The sequence below is a fragment of the Carcharodon carcharias genome, chromosome 5, assembly GCF_017639515.1.
Source record: "Carcharodon carcharias isolate sCarCar2 chromosome 5, sCarCar2.pri, whole genome shotgun sequence".
In the NCBI taxonomy this organism is placed as follows: domain Eukaryota; kingdom Metazoa; phylum Chordata; class Chondrichthyes; order Lamniformes; family Lamnidae; genus Carcharodon; species Carcharodon carcharias.
The window spans coordinates 44,188,636-44,210,230 of record NC_054471.1 but is presented as its reverse complement, the minus strand read 5'-3'; the positions used below and the strand labels follow the sequence as shown (position 1 = coordinate 44,210,230).

Sequence of the window (21,595 nt, the reverse complement as noted above, 5' to 3'; positions counted from 1 at the left end):
TTCTGGAACTGCCTCCCTAACAGCACTTCCTCCTCATCTCCGTCCTAGAGGGGAGACCCCTTATTTTCAAACTGTGCCTCCCAGTTCCTTCATTGTCGCTGGGCTGCAGCGGTTTAAGAAGGCAGCTCACCACCACCTTCTCAACGGCAATTAAGGATGGGCAACAAACGCTGTTCTAGCCAGCAACGCCCACATCCTGTGAAAGAAAAAGAATCAAGACTGAGTTAGGCAGATTTTTGATTGACAATAGTCAAGGATTATGGGAGACAGGCTGAAAAGTGGAGTTAAGGCCAAATCAGATTAGCCATGATCTTATGTATTGGCGGAGCAGACTCCAGGGTCCAAATGGCCTGCTCCTGCTCATATTTCTTACGCTCTTGTGAAACTAGACACCAATCTTTTTCTTGATAATAGCTTTATTTACAGAATGCAGCATTACATATATCTACCTCCTACCTACCACCCCAAATGTCCCAGCAGTCTTTATTTATAAGTGCTCTAGGTACTTAATTACACAATGCCCTTCATCTATGTATCTTAACAATATAATTAACATACTATTAACATATAGGACTTTATCCAATGACTTCTGTAGTCCATATAAATAACATCCATAGACATTTTCCTCTCCATCACTATAGTCACCTCTTTAAAACACTTAAACCAAATTCAGCAGGCAGGACCTATCCTTTAGAAATCCATACTGGCACTCTCTGATCAGCTGAAAAATTTCAAGGTGTTCAGGCACACTATCTTTAATCATAAACTCTAGCAATCTCCCAACAACAGACATCAGACTAACTGATCAATCATTCCCTGGTTTCCCTCGCTTACCTTTCTTAAATAGTAGAGTGACATGTACTTTTCCAATCTAAAAGAAAGGTTCATGAATTGCGAGAACTTTTGACTAATTAATTAATCTTCTGACATTCTCTAATTATAACCTTTCAGTTCTGATATCTCATTAAGTTGTAAGTGTTTCATGGATTAATACGATGATCACAGAATGATATCACGATCTACCTGCTCTGCATATTTCCGGCAGATGCTCACTGTTTGCATGTTGACACATTCACCAACATAACATCCTGCGCAATTCACCCCACAAATGTGCATGTGTACCACCAACACCATTTTGGAGCTCTACAGCCACTAGTACCATCCAAACAACAGATGCCAATGAGCCCAATTTTTCATCTTTTGCATCACCTGTGAACTTGCTGACATTCCCCTTATTACCCTCATCCAGATCATTATAAAAGCAAAGGGCAATGATTGGCATGCAGATCCCTTCAGGAATCAACTAGCAACTGATTTCTATGCAGAATCACTACCATTAATAACATCCGTCTGTATTTCAGCATGAAACTATTCCTTATCCACACTAGAATCTGTCCTCCAACCCCACAGGTCTCTACATTATTAATTAGCCTAACCATCATTGCCAAATACCAAAAAGGAAATCAGCCAAGAAAGAAAAAAAACACAAGAACAGCAGCAAATAAGATCATACCTATATTGTGACAAGAAATTGAAGACAGCTGTCTGATTTGTCAGTCATTGTGATTGTACATGGTTCTCATTATTCTTAGTAAAGAAAGAAATACCACATATACAATAAAAAGAATCATGGTTAGGGAGTATGAAGGCATGCTTATACTGATGACCATTTTAATTCAGATTCAAGGGGGACCAGAGTCCATGAGCCAGCTCCTAGCTATTAAATGTGCCTTTCTTACCCTGAGCACTCAGAGGTCCATTTTTTCGGCTCTGTGATTCAATCACCAGGTCATGTGAGCTACATTTAACAGTGTCAACACAACTGGATGCTCATAGGGGCCAATCTCCCAAAATTGTAACTAAAATAGCTACAGTTTTAAATAGCTTAAAATAGCTTTTATATACAAAAAGGAGAGCACTGTGTTGTGTATAAGACACATTCTCAATCTTATACTTTGTAACTAATGTTTATTTACATTTGCTGATAAAGGATCTGACAATGGGGACACTGTTGGCTCAAATGGGAGTGAAGCCTTCTTCCACAGCACATGCAAAAAGCAGCTATTTTCTAAATAACATTATTGTAATCAAACTGTTACAATGCTTCATAGGAATGTTTTAATTGAACTCTTATCAACAAGGTCCTATTGATAATAAATTGTTTTATTGTTTATGAACAGAGCAAATGTATTTTTTGCATACTGACAGAGCAGTGTGAGCTTCCATTTTAAGAAAACAAGACAGCATATTTTGATTTTCTGCTTAAGTGCAGAAGCTTATTAAATCATTGTGGAATCAATGTTAATATGGCAACTGACTGACAGAGCATTGTAAAACCCCAACGTGTCCTCAGCCAGAGTGTTAGAGTCAGGTTTTAATTCTAGCTTGCGGGGCTATTTAAATAATAATTAAACCTACTACAAGTATAATAAACTCATAGATAAAAACATAATAAACTCATGCCTCTTCCATCATACAACAAGGAGGTTAGATTTGTAAGTAAATTTAGATGAATCTGACCTACATAAAACATCACCTGGAAAAATTAATCTAAAATCAAATGATTGTGTCAGATTTATTAATCTAGAAATCTTTGACATATAAATCAGTCTCCTATTACTCCATAACACAGTGCATTGATACAGCATTGTCCTACAGCAATTGAGTATCCTCTTTTTAGTGCCTCTGCTTATCAGATCAGTACAGGCTTCGCTTTAGTGGAACGATAGGCCAGTTTTATTATAAATTGCATCAAACTTATTTCCAACTAGAAATCATAGTTTGCATCAGCTAAACAAACTCACCAGCAGGAAATCCCATAACACTGAAAATACGATCCAACTGGTCATGGTGAAAGGGGTTGCTTGTTTTAATATCTTCCTGGCGGCAATGAAAGATGGGTTCTGATGTTAAAAGTTCTGCAAAAATGCATCCAATTGCCCAAATATCTAAAATAAAGGACAAGAAATAAAATGGGACAGAAAATTACAATGTTAAATTCATTGTGATCTATGACATGTTTTAGCTATCATTGTTCTGAAAGTTCTACCATTGTGTAGAAAATTACTGGAAACAAGGAACATACCTGTTATTTTTGTAATAATGGTCTAGGTCTCCTGGTCAGTGTTGGAGAGGCTGCGTTTGACACTGACTGCGATTTAATCTGCCCACATATCATTTTATGCTGGAGCCTTTGCACCTTCCGATGCTGGCACCAGTAGGGATGCAGGGGCGACAGTCGGGTGGCAAATTGTAGGACATAATTCCGGCGCTGCCATTTGTCTCCTTTTCTTGTCATGAACTGAAGACACATCTCTTAAGGTTTGTCTTCAGTTCACAGACATAGGGGAGAATTTTCTCCCCATCGGGCAGGCCAGTTGGGAGCAGGCATGGAGCCGATCGCCACCCGCGATTGGCTGCATGCTGCCATTTTACATGGGCAGGCCAATTAAGGCCCACCCAGTGTGTGCGCAAAAGAGCACAGAAATCTCCCTGAGGCCTCAGGGAGATTAAGTTCAGATTTAAAGCTGGAAAAAATAAAAAATAAAATTATTCAGACTTCGCCTCATGTGAGTGTCACATGAGCTGGGACACGTTTATGAATTTTCATTAAAATTTTTATTTATTTAATGAAACCTCATCCCAACCATGGATGAGGTTTCATGAAAAATGCGAAGGCCACCTGGGCTCTTTGCCAGCCCGCCAACCTTAAAGTTGGGCTGGCAGCTTTCTCAATTTGGTTAATTGTTTTAATAACGGCCTTAACAGGCCTTTGACAGTTTGGCGGGCGCACAGCCGACTCCGGTGCACACCCACTGAACAAAAGATCGGAATGAAGCATGGTGAAGTCAGGATGCACGCCCGATGTCACCACGCGTTATTTTATGCATTGGCATGCAGGGCCCACCCCCGCACACCAAACAGAAGGTTCTGCCCATAGTGTTTTAAATGGGGCTGTCAACCTCTGAAACTGCAGAACCGCACCCCAACGACAGTACCAAACCCCCCTCACCCCCAACAATGTTCACACCCCTCTCTTGTCCCTGAAACCGTTCACACCTTTTCCCTCACTCCTGACAATGATGACCCCCTTTCTCACACCTGACAGTATTCACCTCCTCTCACCACCGACAGCATTCATCCCCCCCTCACTCCATGTAAACACAAAAACGCTCAACCACCTTCCTGACCTTCAGCCCCGCACAAAATCCCCAACAATGCTGACTCTTCTGACATGGCTCGGACATGAGCCAGGGATTCCAGAAGGTAAAAACAAAAAAATAAAAACAAAAAACTGCGGATGCTGGAAATCCAAAACAAAAACAAAATTACCTGGAAAAACTCAGCAGCTCTGGCAGCATCGACGGAGAAGAAAAGAGTTGACGTTTCGAGTCCTCATGACCCTTCAACAGAACCAGTTCTGTTGAAGGGTCATGAGGACTCGAAATGTCAACTCTTTTCTTCTCCGCCGATGCTGCCAGACCTGCTGAGTTTTTCCAGGTAATTCTGTTTTTATTCCAGAAGGTAAGTTGGGAGAGGGGGGGTGTGGGAAATGTGAGCATTGTCCCGGTGGGTGAGGGGAATGAGGGTGAACACTGTCCAAGGTGAGGGATGGGGTGAACACTATCTGTGAGGGTGGGGGTGAGCACCATCTGAAGTGTAGGACGGGGTGAGCATTGTTGGGGTTACAGGAGGGTGTGAGCACTGTCCGGGGTGCAGGGGAGGGGGTGAGCACTGTCTGGGGTGTGGGAAGGCGTGAGCACCGTTTGGGGTACAGGAGGGGGTGAGCACTCTGGGGAGCAAGAGGGGTAAGCACTCTCTGGGAGCAGGAGAGGGTGATCACTGTCTGGGATGCGGGAGGGTTGAGCACTGTCTGGGGTAAGGGATGGGGTAAGCACTCTCCATGGTTCGGGAGGGGGTGAACACTGTCGGGGATATGGGAGGGGGTAAGCACTGTCTGCGGGTCGCTGGAGGTGAACATTGCCAGGTTAAGACCATAAGACATAGTAGCAGAAATTAGGCCATTCAGCCCATCGTGTCTGCTCCGCCATTCAACCATGGCTGATAAGTTTCTCAACCCTATTCTCCCGCCTTTTCTCCGTAACCTTTGATCCCCTTACCAATCAAGAACCTATCTATCTCGGTCTTAAATACACTCAACAACCTGGCCTCCACAGCCTTCTGTGGCAATGAATTACATAGATTCACCACTCTCTGGCTAAAGAAGTTTCTCCTCATCTCTGTTCTAAAAGGTCTTCCCTTTGCTCTGCGGCGGTGCCCTCGGGTTCTAGTGATTCACGCTGTCCAGGGTTGAGGTGAACATTGTCCATGTGGTGGTGGGGGAGTGGAGGGGGGGATGGTGAACATTACTGTGTGAAGGGGGTTAACATTGCCGGGACGGTGGCTGAACATTGCTCTGGGTTAAGGAGTGCTTTGACACTCCAGCTGATTTATTTAGAATTTTGCTGGTTTTATACCATCTCTCAGTAAATCCATGTAAAAACCAAGTATAGCGCAAACAGCCCAGCTTTCCATGGTTCTGGCCATCTGATCCCACTGCTGTTGGAATCGCGATGCAGTGTAGGCAGTGTAAAACCGGCAATTAGATCTTGAAACTTCCCATGTTAAGTACCGTGGATGTGCGTATGTCGGGAGTTCCTCAGAGCCCCAAGGCACATCAGTGATGTAAGTTGACTCAGAGGGCACTCCCTATATCCAAAGACTTAGGCCAATATATTTTATCTTTCCCAGCTCCTTGATAAATGTAGCTAGTGAAGACATTGGCCTAAAAGGCCAACATTGTCACATCATGCTTGATATACTCATACTAAGTGGTATCATGAGGTACTGGTATTTGTAAAATAGCAAACTAACAGGAATTTTGAAATTATCAAGATGTTACTGTCACCATTTGAGAAAGGCAGCACAAATGAACAGGCTCAAGATTTGGAGATATAAAGCATACAGCCCCTCATGTTCTATTTTTCATAGTTGGCCAAATGGCACAACATTTTGGAGATACGAGTTCATTTGCATCTGGCCAGGTTTTTTCTAAACTGACAGTGGGCGATCTGGTCAACGGTTACTGACGATATAATATTATACCTTTCCCAGCACTGATCCCTCCCTCATATGAGAAAATATATTAGTAAAACACTTTACAAACTAAATCATAAGTTTTCAGTTGCCACACAATGAGTTTCTCATCTCAGTTACATGGGCAAGTTGAAGGCATCAAGCAGAGCTCAGCTATTTCTATGCAGCTGCATGCTGAATTACATGGTGACATTAGATGCCTGGGAAAAGGTTGTTGATTGATAGGCAAATAAGCTCATTGGTTCTAGGAGACTGAAAAGAGTGGAGAAAATAGTAAGTAGAAAGGATTTGAATAGGAAATATTTGGATGTGAACTCAAAAATTATACAATTATCTGGGGTGAATTTTAAACCCCAGCTCAGGGCTGGTAGAGAGGGGTAGCTAGACACCAACATAACAATCGAAACTTCTGGTTTTAAAGGAGGTCAGTTTGATGGAGCAAATGGGGAAGGTGCAAGCAACCAATCCACTCTCAGGAGGCGGTTTAGTCACGAAGTTATTTAAGGAAGTTGTGTGATTCCATTTTAATGTTTTTTTATTGCTGGCTAGGCCAGCATTTATTGTCCATCCCTAATTGCCCCTGTTCAGAGGGCATTTAAGAGTCACATGTAGGCAGATCAGGTAAGGATGGCAGATTTCCTTCCCTAAGGGGCATTAGTAAACTAGAAGGGCTTTTCTTTTACAACAATTGACAATGGTTTCATGGTCATCATTAGACTTTTAATTCCAGATTTTTATTGAATTCATATTTCACCATCTGCCTTAACGGGATTCAAGCCCAGGTCCCCAGAGCATTACCCTGGGTCTCTGGCATACTAGTCCACTACGCCATCATCTCCCCTTAATGTCTTATTTTTAATTTATCCAGGCTGGGTTGCTGAGGTGCCAGGAAATCTGGCTGATGAATAGGCAATGGGGTCAGATCCTTGAATTGTGCCTTTATTACACTGCTAATGGGCCAGGAAGAGCAGTAGTGCTTCCCACGTCCCAACCCATTAAATTTTTCGAACAAACATGGACTGCAGTGGTTCAAGAAGGCAGCTCACCACCACCAGGGCAATTGGGGACTCACAATAAATGCTGGCCTAGCCAGCAATGCCCACATCCCATGAATGAATTTTTAAAAATCCTGTGATCAGCTGACCCTTGCCCTTCCCTAGGTGGTGGAAGTGCAAGGAATTTAAGCCAATTGGCTTGGCTAGGGATTCAGGTAGGTGGTAGGAGGTGATGGTGTAGTGGTATTGTCACTGGGCTAATAATCCAGAGACCCAGAGTAATGCTCTGATTACCTGGGTTTGAATCCTGCCATGGTGGAGTTTTAATTCAATAAAAATCTGGAATTAGAAATCTAATGATGACCATAAAAACCCATCTGATTGACTAAGAAACTGTAGTCTGGCCTACGTGTGACTGCAGATCGACAGCAATGATGGTTGATTCTTAAAATAGCGTCTGAAATGACTTAGCAAGCTGCTAGAAAGGGAATGAAACCGGAGGGACCACCTGGCATCAACCTAGGCACCGGAAACAACAAAGGTAATCTCAGCCCTGTTGACCCTGCAAAGTCCTCCTTACTAACATCTGGGGGCTAGTGCCAAAACTGGAGAGCTGTTTGACAGACTAGTGAAGCAACAGCCTGACATAGTCATCCTCACAAAATCATATCTTGCAGATAATGTCCCAGACACCACCATCACCATCCCTGGGTATGCCCTGGCAGGGCAGGAACAGACCAAGCAGAGATGGCGGCACAGTGGTATACACTCGGGAGAGAGTCACCCTGGGAGTCCTCAACATTGACTCTGGACCCCATGAACTCTCATGGCATCAGATCAAATGTGGGCAAAGAAACCTCCTGCTGATTACCACATACTGCTGATGAATCAGTGCTCCTCCATGTTGAACAACACTTGGAGGGAGCACTGAGGGTGGCAAGGGCGCAGAATGTCTGGGTGGAGGACTTGGTGTCCATCACCAAGAGTGGCTCAGGAGCACCACTACTGGCTGAGTCCTAAATGACATAGCTGCTAGACTGGGTCTGTGGCAGGTGGTGAGGAAACCAACACAAAGGAAGAACATACTTGACCTCATCCTCACCAACCTACCTACCTACCGCAGATGCATCTGTCTATGACGGAATTGGTAGGAGTAACCATTACACAGTCATTGTGGAGACGAAGTTCCACCGTCACACTGAGGATACCATCCATCCTGCCAAATGGGATAAATTTCGAATAGATCTAGCAGCTCAAGACTGGGCATCCATGAGGCACTGTGGGCCATTGGCAGCAGCAGAATTGTACTCAAACACAATCTCTAACCTCATGGCCCAGCATATCCCCCCACTCATATCATGACCTTCAAGCCAGGAGATCAACCCTGATTCAATGAAGAGTGCAGGAGGGCAAGCCAGGAGCAACAGGCATACCTAAAAATGAGGTGTCAACCTGTTGAAGCTATAACACAGAATGACTTGCATGCCAAACAGCATAAGCAGCAAGTGATAGAGCTAAGCGATCCCACAACCAATGGATCAGATCTAAGCTCTGCAATCCTGCCACACCCAGTCGTGAATGGTGGTGGACAATTAAACAACTCACTGGAGGAGGAGGCTGCACAAATATCCCTATCCTCAATGATGGAGGAGCCCAGCACATCAGAGCAAAAGATGAGGCTGAAGCATTTGCTAAAATCTTCAGCCAGAAGTGCCGAGTGGATGATCCCCAGCACAAATGCCAGTCTTCAGCCAATTTGATTCATTCCACGTGATATCAAGGAAAGGCTGAAGGCACTGGATACTGCAAAGGCTATGGGCCCTGACAATATTCTGGCAATGACTTGTGCTCCAGAACTTGCCATGCCCCTAGCCAAGCTGTTCCAGTACAGCTACAACACTGGCATCCACCCCGGAATGTGGAAAATTTCCCAGGTACGTCCTTTACACAAAAAGCAGGACAAATCCAACCCAGCAAATTACTGCCCCATCAGTCTACTCATCAGTAAAGTAATGGAAGGGGTCATCAATAGTACTATCAAGCAGCACTTGCTTAGCAATGACCTGCTCACTGACGCCCAGTTTGGGTTCCGTCAAGGCCACTCAGTTCTTGACCTCATTACAGCCTTGGTTCAAACATGGACAAAAGAGCTGAACTCCTGGGGTGAGGTGAGAGTGACTGCCCTTGACATCAAGGCAGCATTTGACAGAGTGTGGCATCAAAGTGCCCTAGCAAAACCGGAGTCATGGGAATCGGAGGAAAACTCTCTGCTGGTTGGGGTCATACCTAGCACAAAGGAAGGTGGTTGTGGTTGTTGGAGGTCAGTCAGGAGTTCCTCAAGGTAGTGTCCTCGGCCCAACCATCTTCAGCTGCTTTATCAAAGGCCTTCCTTCCGTTATAAGGACAGAAGTGGGGATGTTCACTGATGATTGCACAATGTTCAGCACCATTCACGACTCCTCAGATACTGAAGGAGTCCATGCCAAAATGCAGCAAAACCTAGACAATATCAAGGCTTGGGTTGGCAAGTGGCAATTAACATACGCGCCACATAATTGCCAGGCAATGACTATCTCCAACACAAGAGAATCTGACCATCGCTCCTTGACGTTCAATGGCATTACTATCACTGAATACCCCGCTATCAACATCCTGGGGGTTACCATTGACTAGAAACTGAACTGGACTAGCCATATAAATACTGTAGCTACAAGAGCAAATCAGAGGCAAGGAATCCTGTGATGAGTACCTCACCTCCTGAGCCTGTCCACCATCTACAAGGCACAAGTCAGGAGTCCGATGGAATACTCCCCATTTGCCTGGATGAGTGCAGCTCCCACAATACCCTCAGAAGTTTGACACCAGTCAGGACAAAGCAGCCCACTTGACTGGCCACACCCATAAACATTCACTCCCTCCACCATTGATGCACAGTAGCAGCAGTCTGTACCATCTACAAGGTGCACTGCAGGAATTCACCAAGGCACTTTAGACTGCACATTCCAAACCCACAACCACTACCATCTAGAAGGACAAGGGCAGCAGATACATGGGAACATCACCACTGGGAACTTCCGCTCCAAGTCACTCACCATGCTGACTTGGAAATATATTGCCCTGCATTCACTGTCACTGGATCAAAATCCTGGAACTCCCTTCCTAACAGCACTGTGGGTGTACCTACACCACATGGACTACAACAGTTCAAGAAGGCAGCTCACCACCACCTTCTCAAGAGCAACTAGGGATGGGCAATAAGAGCTGGCCCCACCAGCAAAACCTACATCCCATAAATTCATTTTAAAAAAGGAGACAGAGTAGGGACAAGGGGCATATAATCAAACTGTCAGTATGTGATTAGTGATGATCCCCTAGGACCTACTGGAGACACAGCTCTTCATTATAATTATAGGTGGCTTGGATGAAGGAATGAGTTGTATATCTAAGTTTTCTCATAAGAGTGAGTTAGGTGGCAAGGTAAATAGTGGACATGTAGATTCTGGAATAGTCCTGGCAGATTGGAAGGTGGAAAATGTGACCCCACTATTTAAAAAAGGAGGGAGGGAGAAAACAGGGAATTACAGAATGGTTAGCCTAACCTCAGTAGTAGGGAAAATGCTAAAGGCTATTATAAAGGATGTGATAACAGGACACTTAGAAAATATCAACAGGATTAGACAAAATCAGCATGGATTTACCAAAGGGTTATTATGTTTGACAAACCTACAGGAGTTTTTTGAGGAGGTAACTAGCAGAATAGATAAGGGAGAGCCAGTGGATGTGTTGTATTTGGATTTTCAGAAAGCTTTTGATAAAGTCCCGTATAAGAGGTTAGTGTGCAAAATTAAAGCACATAGGATCGGGGATAATATAATGGCATGGATTGAGAATTGGTTAGCAGACAGGAAACAGAGAGTAGGAATGAATGGGTCTTTTTCAAAATGGCAGGCGGTGAGCTACTGCAGGGATCAGTGCTTGGGCCACAGATATTCACAATATATACCAATGATTTGGATGAGGGAACCAATGTAATATTTCCAAGTTTGCTGATGACACAGAACTTGGTGGGAATGTGAGTGGTGAGGAGGATTTTAGGAGGCTTAAAGGTGATTTAGACAAGTTGAGTGAATGGGCAAATACATGGCAGATGAAGTATAACGTGGATAAGTGTGAAGTTATCCACTTTGGTAGGAAAAAACAGAATGGCAGAGCATTATTTAAATGGTGATAAATTGGGAAATGTTGATGTACAAAGGGACCTGGGTGTCCCCGTACACCAATTACTGAAAGCAAGTATGCAGGTGCAGCAAGTAGTTAAGAAGGCAAATGGTATGTTGGCCTACATTGCGAGAGGACTTGAGTGCAGGAACAAGGATGTTTTACTGCAGCTGTACAGGGCCTTGGTGAGACCACACCTGAAGTATTGTGTGCAGTTTTGGTCTCCTTACCTATGGAAGAATATACTTGCCGTTGAGGGGGTGCAGCGAAGATTCACCAGACTGATTCCTGGGATGGCAGGATTGTTGTATGAGGAGAGATTGGGCCGACTAGGCCTGTATTCATTGGACTTCACAAGAATGAGAGGGGAAAAATTCTGACAGGCTTGGACAGACTGGGTGCAGGAATGATGTTTTCTCTGGCTGGGGGCTCTAGAACAAGGGGTCACAATCTCAAGAAATGGGTTAAGCCATTTAGGACTGAGATGAGGAGAAACATCTTCACTCAGAGGGTGCTGAACCTGTGGAATTCTCTACCACAGAGGGCTGAGGAGGCCAAGTCACTGAACATGTTTAAGAAGGAAATAGATTTCTAGGCTCTAAAGGTGTGGAGGGGTATGGGGAAAGAGTGGGAGTATGGCGTTGAGATAGAGGTTCTGCCATTATCATATTGTATGGTGGAGCAGGCTCAGAGGGCTGAATGACTTACTCCTGCTTCTATTTTCTATGTTTCTTTGGGAGGAGAAAGTTGCAAAGGAACACTGATAGATTAAGTAAGTGGGCAAAATAGTGGCCAGAGTTCAATTTGAGAAAGTTTAAGGTAGTTGCTTTAGAGCTAAGAATGATTGATCAGAGTATTTTCAAATTGGCGAGAAGCTAGAAACTACAGATGGGCAAAGAGATTTAGGAGTCGAAGTACAGAAATCACTAAAAGCTAGTGGATAGGTACAAAAATTAATTAATAAGGCTAATGGAACATTAATCTTTATCTCAAATAGGCTGGAATACAAGGAGGTTGAGGTTATGTTGTAGTTGTAATTCTGTGATCCTAATGAATCAGTATTGTATATTCACAATGCCTCATCATTCTTCCCACTATTCAGAGCCCAAACCTGAACACCGTGGTTTAACTGTGGTCTTACTAAGGTTTTATATAGTATCAACATTGCATTCCATCTACTATATTCCCTATCATTTGTCATAAAACCCTGTATTCCATTAGCTTAATCCACTTGAGAGCTATTCCAGTACAGCCACAACACTGGCATCTACCCAGCAATGTGGAACACAAAAAGCAGGACAAATCCAACCTGGACAATTATCACCCCATCAGTCTACTTTTCATCATCACTAAAGTGATGGAAGGGGTCATCAACAGTGCTATCAAGCAGTACTTGCTTAACAATAACCTGCTCACTGGCACTCAGTTTGGGTTCTGCCAGGGTCAATCAATGACCTGCCCTTGACATCAATGCAGCATTTGACCGAGTGTGGCATCAAGCCTAGCAAAACTGGAGTCAATGGGAATCAGGGGAAAATTCTCCACTGGTTGCAGTCATATCTAGCACAAAGGAAGATGGTTGTGGTTGTTGGGGGTCAGTCATCTCAGCTCCAGGACATCACTTCAGAAGTTCCTCAGGGTCGTGTCCTAGACCAAACCATCTGCAGCTGCTTCATCAATGACCTTCCTTCTCATCATAAGGTCAGAAGTGGGAAAGTTCGCTGATGATTGCACAATGTTCAGCACCAATTTGACTCCTCAGATACTGAAGCAGTTCATGTCCAAATGCAGCAAGACCTGGACAATATCCAGGCTTGGGCGGAAAAGTGAAAAGTAACATTCACACCACACAAGTGCCAGCCAATGACCATCTCCAACAAGAGAGAATTTAGCCATCGCCCCTTGACATTCAATGGCATTGCCATCGTTGAATCTCCAGCTATTAACATCCTGGGGGTTACCAATGACCAGAAACTAAACTGGACTAGCCATATAAATACTATAGGTACAAGAGTAGGTCAGAGGCTAAGAATCCTGTGGCAACCAACTCACCTCCTGACTCCCCAAGGCCTGTCCACCATCTACAAGGCACAAATCCAGGAGTGTGATGGAATACTCTCCACTCGCCTGGACGTCTGCAGTTCCAGCATCATTCTAGAAGCTTGACACCATCCAGGACAAGGCAGCCCACTTGATTGGCACCCCATCCACAAACATTCACTCCCTCCATCCCTGATGCACAGTGGCAGCAGTGTGTACCATCTACAAGATGCACTACAGGAACTCAGCAAGCCCCCTTAGGAAGCATCTTTCAAACACATGACCACAATCATCTAGAAAGACAAAGGTGGCAGACACATGGGAACACCACCACATTGAAGCTCCCCTCCAAGCCACTCAAAATCCTGACTTGGAAATATATCGCCGTTCCTTCACTGTCACTGAGTCAGTCACAGTTCCTTCACAATCACTGGGTAAAAATCCTGGAACTCCCTCCTTAACAGCACTCTGGGTGTACCTACACTACATGTACTGTAGCGGTTCAAGAAGGCAGCTCACCACCACTATCTCAAGGGCAATTAGGGATGGGCAATAAATGCTGGCCTAGTCAGTAACATCCCATGAATGAAGAAATAAAGATGCTCTTTTCATTGTCTTGTGAACCTAAGTCCATTTTTATGTTAAATAACATATTTTTGTACATTAAGCTTTGCAAAAGATAATTTACTGTTACAGAAAGAAACTCAGCAAAACATTTTGGAAAGGTTCCATCAGACTGGAAAGTAGCAAAAATAAGCCCTCTATTTAAGAATGGAGAGAGGCAGAAAACAGGAAACTATAGGCCAGTTAGCTTGATGCCTGTTGTGGGGAAGGTATTTGAATCGATTATTAAAGAGATTATGGCTGAGCACATAAAAAAACACAAGGTAATCAGGAAGAGTCAGCATGGTTTTGTGAAAGGGAAATCATATTTAACCAATTTATTAGAGTTCTTTGAAGGAGTAATGTGCTGTGGATAAAGGGGAGCCTAAAACTGTGCTGTGCTTGGATTTGCAGTATTACAGAAATACAGAATTGTTACGGTGTAGAAGGAGGCCACTTGGACCATCATGCCTGCACCGGTTCTCTGGCACTAACTCAGTGCCAATCTCCTGTCTTTTCCCCATACCCCTGCATGTTGTTTCTATTTAAATAATCATCCAATGCCCTCTTGAATGCCTCAATTAAACCTGCCTCTACCACACTTTCAGGCAGTGCATTCCAAACCCTAACTACTCATTGTGTGAAAAAGTTTTTTCTCACCTCGCATTTGCTTCTTTTGCAAGACACTTTAAAACTGTGCCCTCTGGTTCTCAATCCTTTTACGAGCAGGAACAGCTTCTCCCTATCTACTTCGTCCAGGCCCCTCAAGATTTTGAACACTTCTATCAAGTCTCTTCTCAGCCTTCTCCTCTCCGAGGAAAACAATCCCAACTTCTCCAATCTTTCCTCATAACTGAAATGTCTCATCCCTGGAACCATTCACGTAAACCTCTTCTGCACTCTCTCCAATGCATTTACATTCTTCTTATAGTGTGGCCCAGAACTGTACACAATACTCCAGCTGAGATCTAACCAGTGTCTTATATAAATTCATCATAACCTCCCTGGTCTTGTACTCTCTGCCCCCATTAATGAAGCCCAGAATACTGTAGGCTTTCGAAACAGCTCTCTCTACCTGTCCTGCGACCTTTTAATGACTTATGTACATGTACAACCGGGTCTCTCTGCTCCTGCACACCCTTTAAAATAATATCCTTTATTTTATACTGTCTCTCCATGTTCTTTGTACCAAAATGTATCACCTCAAACTTCTCCGCATTGAGCTTCATCTGCCACCTATCTGCCCACTGCACCAATGTGTCAATGTCCTTTTGAAGTTCTATACTGTCCTCCTCAGTTTACAATTCTCCCAAGTTTTGTGTCATCCGCAAACTTTGAAATTGTCCCCTGCACACCAAGATCCAGATCATTTATATATATCAGGACAGGCAAGGATCCCAATACTGACCCCTGGGGAACACCACTACAAACCTTCTTCCAGCCCAAAAAATATCCATTAACTACTACTCTCTGTTTCCTATCCCTCAGTTAATTTTGTATCCAAGTTGCTACTGTCCCTTTTATTCCATGTCCTATAACTTTCCTCACAAGTCTGTTGTGTGGCACTGTATTGAACGCCTTTTGGAAGTCCATATACACCGCATCAACGGCCTTGCCCTCATCAACCATCTCTGTTACCTCTTCAAAAAACTCCAGCAAGTTAGTTAGACACAATTTTCCTGCAACATGTTGACTCTTCCAAATCAATCCACATTTCTCCATGCGACTATTAATTATATCCTGAATAATTGTTTCTAGAAGTTTCCCCACCATTGAAGTTAAACTGACTTTGACAGGTCAATAATTGCAGGGCAGATCTTTGCAACCTTTTTGAGCAAGGGCGTACTGTTTGCAATTCTCCAGTCCTCCGGCATCTCCCCTGAATCCAGAGAATCTTGAAAGCTTATTGCCAGCGCCTCTGCAATTTCCACTCTCACTTCCTTCAATATTCTTGGATGCATCTGATCTGGTCCCGGTGCTTTATCAACTTTAAGGACCAACAATTTATCCAATACTTCCTCCTTATCAATTTTAAACCTTTTTATTGACCGAGTTTCCTCCTCTGTCATCAAAGCAGCATCTGCCTCATAGGTAAAGATAGATGCAAAGTATTAATTTAACGCCTTAGCCATGCCTCTTATCATCCTAAACCTAATGATACAATGATCACTGTCCTCGAAATGTTTCCCCACTGTCACTTGATCTACTTGGTCCATCTCATTCCCAAGGACGAGGTCTAGCAGTGCCTCCTTTCCTGTTGGACTGGACATGTACTGCTGTCGGAAATTCTACTGAACACAATCTAGGAGTGTTTGTTCTTCAGTGCCCCTTACACTACCACCATCCCAGTCTATAAATGGGTAATTAAAGGCCCCCATTATAACTGCTCTACAATGTTTATACCTCTCTGTAATTTCCTTGCAGATTTGTTTCTCTATATCCTTCCCACCAGCTGGTCATCTGTACATTACATCGAGCAATGTAATAGCACCCTTCCTATTTCTTAGCTCTAGCCAAATTAATTCTGTCCTTGAATGCTCTGATACATTGGTGGGATTTTCCGCACCCGCCCACCGCCATGATCTTCCGGTCCCGCCACAAGTCAATGGACTTCTGGCTGGGGAGCCACCTCGGCCATGGCGGGTCCCGCCCACGATGGGGCTGGAAAATCCCGGCTATCCTCTTTCTTCAATACTGTAATACTCTCCTTAACCAAAAACGCTACCCCCTCCTCCTTTTTTCTCTTTCCTATCTTTTCTGAACACCTTGTAACCAGAAATATTGAGCACTCAGATCTGCCCTTCCTTAAGCCAGGTCTCTGTTATCGCCGCAATATCATAATCCCACAAGGCAATCTGTGACTGGAACTCCCCCATTTTATTAACTATACTCCATTCGTTCCCGTACATGCAGTGTAATCCTGATTTAGACTTCATTACTTGTTCCCTTACTCCAACTCCATCTATTAGCTTACTATTCTCTATTTTAGTGCTATCTGCCTCTCCCAGCATTCTGTGCACCCTGGTATTACTTTCTAATATTCTCTCTTGGTTCCCACACCCCTGCTGAGTTAGTTTACACCATCCTTAACAGCACTAGCATGGAACTGAGTCCCAGCTCTGTTCAGGTACAACCCATCCGGCTTGTGCAGTGCCATCTCCCCCAGAGCCAGTCCCAGTGTCCCAGGAATCTAAAGCCCTCCTTCCTGCACCATCTTTCCAGCCATGCATTCATCTGTCTTATCTTCCTATTTCTATACTCACCTGCACGTGGAACTGGGAGTAATCCAGAGATTGCTACTTTAGAGGTCCTGCTTGCTAATTCTCTACCAATCTCCCTAAATTCATACTGCAGGATCACATCCCCCTTCCTACCTATGTCGTTAGTACCAATGAGAACCACAGCCTCTGGCTGTTCGCCCTCCCCCACAAGAATGTCCTGGAGCTGTTCTGTGACATCCTGGACCCTAGCACCAGGGAGGCAACAAACCACCCTGGAGTCACATTGACAGCCACAGAAACACCTGTTTGCTCCCTTAACTAAAGGATCCCCTATCAGTACTGCCCTTCCACTCTTCTTCCTCCCCTCCTGTACAGCTGGGCCACCCGTGGTGCCACGGGTGCCAAGGATCCACCGTCCTCACCAATATCCAGGATGGAAAACTGGTTAATAAGCGGGACCTCTGGGGACTCGTGCACTACCTGCCTGTTTCTCTTGGACTGCCTGGTGGTCACCCATTCCGTATCTGCCTGCTTACTCCGAACCTGCGGTCTGACCACCTCTCTGAACGTGTTATCCATGTAGTTCTCTGCCTCACAGATGCACCTCAGTGACTCCAGTCACTGATCAAGCTCTGAAATGCAGAGCTCAAGCTTGTGCAACCAGTGACACTTCCTGCACATGGGCTCGTCTGTGTCACGAGAAGGGTCCACAACTCCCCACATGCCACAGGACGGGCATTCCGCTTGACTGAGCTGTCCTGCCATGACTTAACCTTAAACTTTTAAATTTTTTTTTACTTAAACTTTAGTTACTTTTACTTATTTTAACTTTACTCATGTACAATTAACTAAAACCTGGCGATTAATAGAAAGTGGAAATTCTTCGCCCTTACTCACAAATCAGCTCCCTCTCCTGTGCCTATAAATTCTTACTTTCCCTGTGCTTGTTTAGAAATTGATGTTTCTGTACTCGCGCTGTTTTCAATCTCCCAACTGTCTCTACCCTCCCGCTGTTTTATCTCCTGAACTCTTGCTGGAGTACACTTGGTGACTATGGTCGAGTTTTCTTAGCACCTTTCCGTGTGCTCCAGCACAGTGCTCCCCCACCATTTGCAGCAGCACTAGAGAGAGGCGCCTGACATGATTCACCCCTTACCCTGGATGACTTTGGCAGTCGGCCTCTGTGCAGCTGATGCCTCGAGTGTTCCGCCATGATGGAAGACTCCTGCTGAGTGGCAGGAGGAGTTTCTGTCATCATGGCACTGGACAAGGTCAGTGTCAATGGCGAATGGATGAAGGAGAGGCTGCCACCATCAGTTGATGAACTGTTTTTGATTTTCCAAAATTCCCTAGATTCGGGGAAGGTTCCATTAGTTTGGAAAATAGCAAATATAACTCCTTTATTTAAAAAAGGAGACAGAAAGCTGGAAACTCTAGGCCAGTTAGCCTAACATCTACCATAGGGAAAACGTTAGAAGTTATTATTAAAGATGTTATAGCAGGGCACTTGGAAAAATTCAAGGCAATCAGGCAGAGTCAACATGGATTTGTAAAAGGGAAATCATGTTTAACCAACTTATTGGAGTTCTTTGAGGGAGTCACATGTGCTGTGGATAAAGGGGAAGCGGTGGATGTACTGTGCTTAAATTTCCAGAAGACATGTGATAAAATGCCTCATCAAAGGTTAGTGCGGAAAATAAAAGTTCATGGTGTGGGGATAATACATTAGCAAGGATAGAAGATTGGCTGGCTGGCAGAAAATAAAGAATATGCATAAATGGGTCTTTTTCTGATTGGCAGGATGTTACAAGTGGAATCTTGCAGGACTCTGTGCTGGGGCCTTAGCTTTTTACAATTTACATCCATGCCTTAGATGAGGGGAGTGAAGGCATGGTAGCTAAATTTGCAGGTAACCCAAAGGTAGATGGAAAAGTGTGTTGTGAAGAAGACCTAAGGAGTTTGCAAATGGATATAGATAGGCTGAGTAAGCGTATTTGCACATCGCAAATACTATGTGCAGTTTTGGTCTCCTTATTTAAGGAAGAATGTAAATGTGTTGGAGGCGAATCAGAGAAGGTTTACTAGATTGATACCTGGAATGAGTAGGTTGTCTTATGAGGATAGGTTGGACGGATGGGACTTGTTTCCACTGGGGTTTAGAAGAGTGAGGGGTGACTTGATTGAAGTACATAAGATCCTGATCAGTATTGACAAGATGGAGATGAAGAGGATGTTTCCTCTTGTGGGTGAGTCCAGAGCTAGGGGGCACTGTTTTAACATTAGGATAGAGATGGGAAGAAATTTTTACTCTCAGAGAGTTGTGTGACTTTGGGACTCTGCCTCAGAAGGTGGTGGAAGCGGGGTCATTGAATATTTTTAAGACAGAGGTAGATTTTTCTTGGACTCGAACTCAAGTTCTGTCGAAGGGTCATGAGGACTCGAAACGTCAACTCTTTTCTTCTCCGCCGATGCTGCCAGACCTGCTGAGTTTTTCCAGGTAATTCTGTTTTTGTTTTGGATTTCCAGCATCCGCGGTTTTTTTGTTTTTATATAGATAGATTCTTGTTAGCTAACGGAATCAAAGGTTAGCAGGGGTAGATGGGAATGTGGAACTTGAAACACAAACAGATGAGCCATGATCTTATTGAATGATGGAGCAGGCTCGAAGGGCCGAATGGCCTACTTCTGCTCCTATTTGGTATGTTCATATTCATGAGTCCCTGAATTGACACAAGTAACAGATAACTGAACAGTACTCTACAGTAGGCTTCGATCAGGTTAAAACGTGCTCAGTACGTAAAATCAGCAACCTCAAAGAACTAATTTTTAGCAGCCTCAAGACTGAGGTTATGGAGACTAGAAAAGTCATGCAATTTTGAGATCCTGAATCAAGGTGAAGCTTTTATTTAGTTTTCACGGACCAGTGACTAATAGATGGTAATAACAAACTAAGCATGTTCTGGTTCCACTAGCAAAACCTAGTCAGCCAAATTATCTACAGACCAAATAAAATGAACAAATGCAAACAAATTAAAATTCTTCATTCCTGAGATGTAATTTAATACACATATTAGAGCTGTTTCAAAATTCTAAGCACACAGGGCCATCTTGAATCTTAAAAAGATTTTTTAAAAAGCATGTGTAAAACAGAATGTCGAGCATCTTGCAGAGACAACCAAGTTATCATCAGTGGACAAGCCAAACAAAAATGGGGGGGGCTGAGTGTGCAGCATAAAAGGTTAACAGATAGGTATGCTAATGTATGACAATGATGATGATGTACTACTGATATCAGTCAATCATATGTAAGACTCTGTGAGAGAAGTTTGAATTATGCCTAGAAGCAATGTAACCTGTTTGGAAGTAGCACTAATAAACAAATGTAAGACAGATACCAAAGTACGACTAGAGTCCAAGATAGGAGAATACATCTCAGAACATGATGCAGCCATGGAGACATCGATGTAAAAAATGCATCAGTTTTATTGAAGAAACCACAGAAACCTTTGAAAGCAGCTTGTAAAAATTCGGTGCGAGAAGGAGGCACACTGATGAGAGGTAATGATGAGCGTACCTGGTGAGCAGTCCCTGCCCTTGACCCGTCTGTTTGACTGCTTCGAGGGCTCACAGAGAAGCCAGCAGTCGGAGTTATGGAAACGCTATTTCTCCGGGACCAAACAGCATCAGGCCTTCATGAAAAGAAGCAAAAGCTTCAAGTTAGTTCCTTTCTCTCTGTATTAGGTCCAGCAGCAGACAGTGTTCTCCTAAAGCAGTGTGTGGAGGCATCCACCATGGACTTTGAGTCCATTCTTAAAGCCTTTGGCACTTATTTCAGCCTGAAGCAGAACTTAGTAATTGAACGAGCAGTTTTAACCAGCAGTCACAATGACCTAGGGAATCCACAGAATTACTTCTAACCAACTTATATCACCTAAATGGTTCTTGCAGATACCAGGCACTGAGGGATGAGCTAATCTGTGATTGCATGGTCATGGGTGTCCGGGATGAAAAGCTCTGACTTTCTACAGACCAAAGATGACCTTATTTTGGATCAAACGGTCCAGCACGTGAGGCAGGCCGAGCTTAGAGTATTTAATTGGGTTATACTTTGGGGTGACTCCAAGGTTTCATATGATCCTGTAGATTGGATAGGCCCGTGACAGTGGCCCACTCAGAAGAAAGCCCGCCAAACCAGGTAAAAGGGCGGAAAAATCCACGCTGGCAACCATTTTCAGATGTTTGCGTTGTGGCGCGAAAACCTAGCATAGATGCCAGAACTGTCCATACGGGAGTGCGGAATGCTTTCAATGTGGCAAAACTGGTCATTTCAAGCATTTCTGCGAACCCAATAATTTAATCAAAGTCGAAGACCAGAGCCTATCTATGAAATACATTCCTTCCAAAAAATGGAAAGTCAAGAAA

At 43.9% G+C, this 21,595-nt stretch overlaps 1 protein-coding gene across 2 annotated transcripts in view; it reads right to left on the bottom strand.

Moving 5' to 3' along the window:
- Positions 1-21,595, bottom strand: part of cdk19 (cyclin-dependent kinase 19) — a 269,271-nt gene that overhangs the window by 111,778 nt on the left and 135,898 nt on the right. For both annotated transcript variants that reach the window (XM_041187628.1, XM_041187629.1), the window contains one exon: positions 2,805-2,948. In XM_041187628.1, the coding sequence (XP_041043562.1) occupies positions 2,805-2,948 (144 nt within the window). The remainder of the gene's footprint in view (positions 1-2,804; positions 2,949-21,595) is intronic.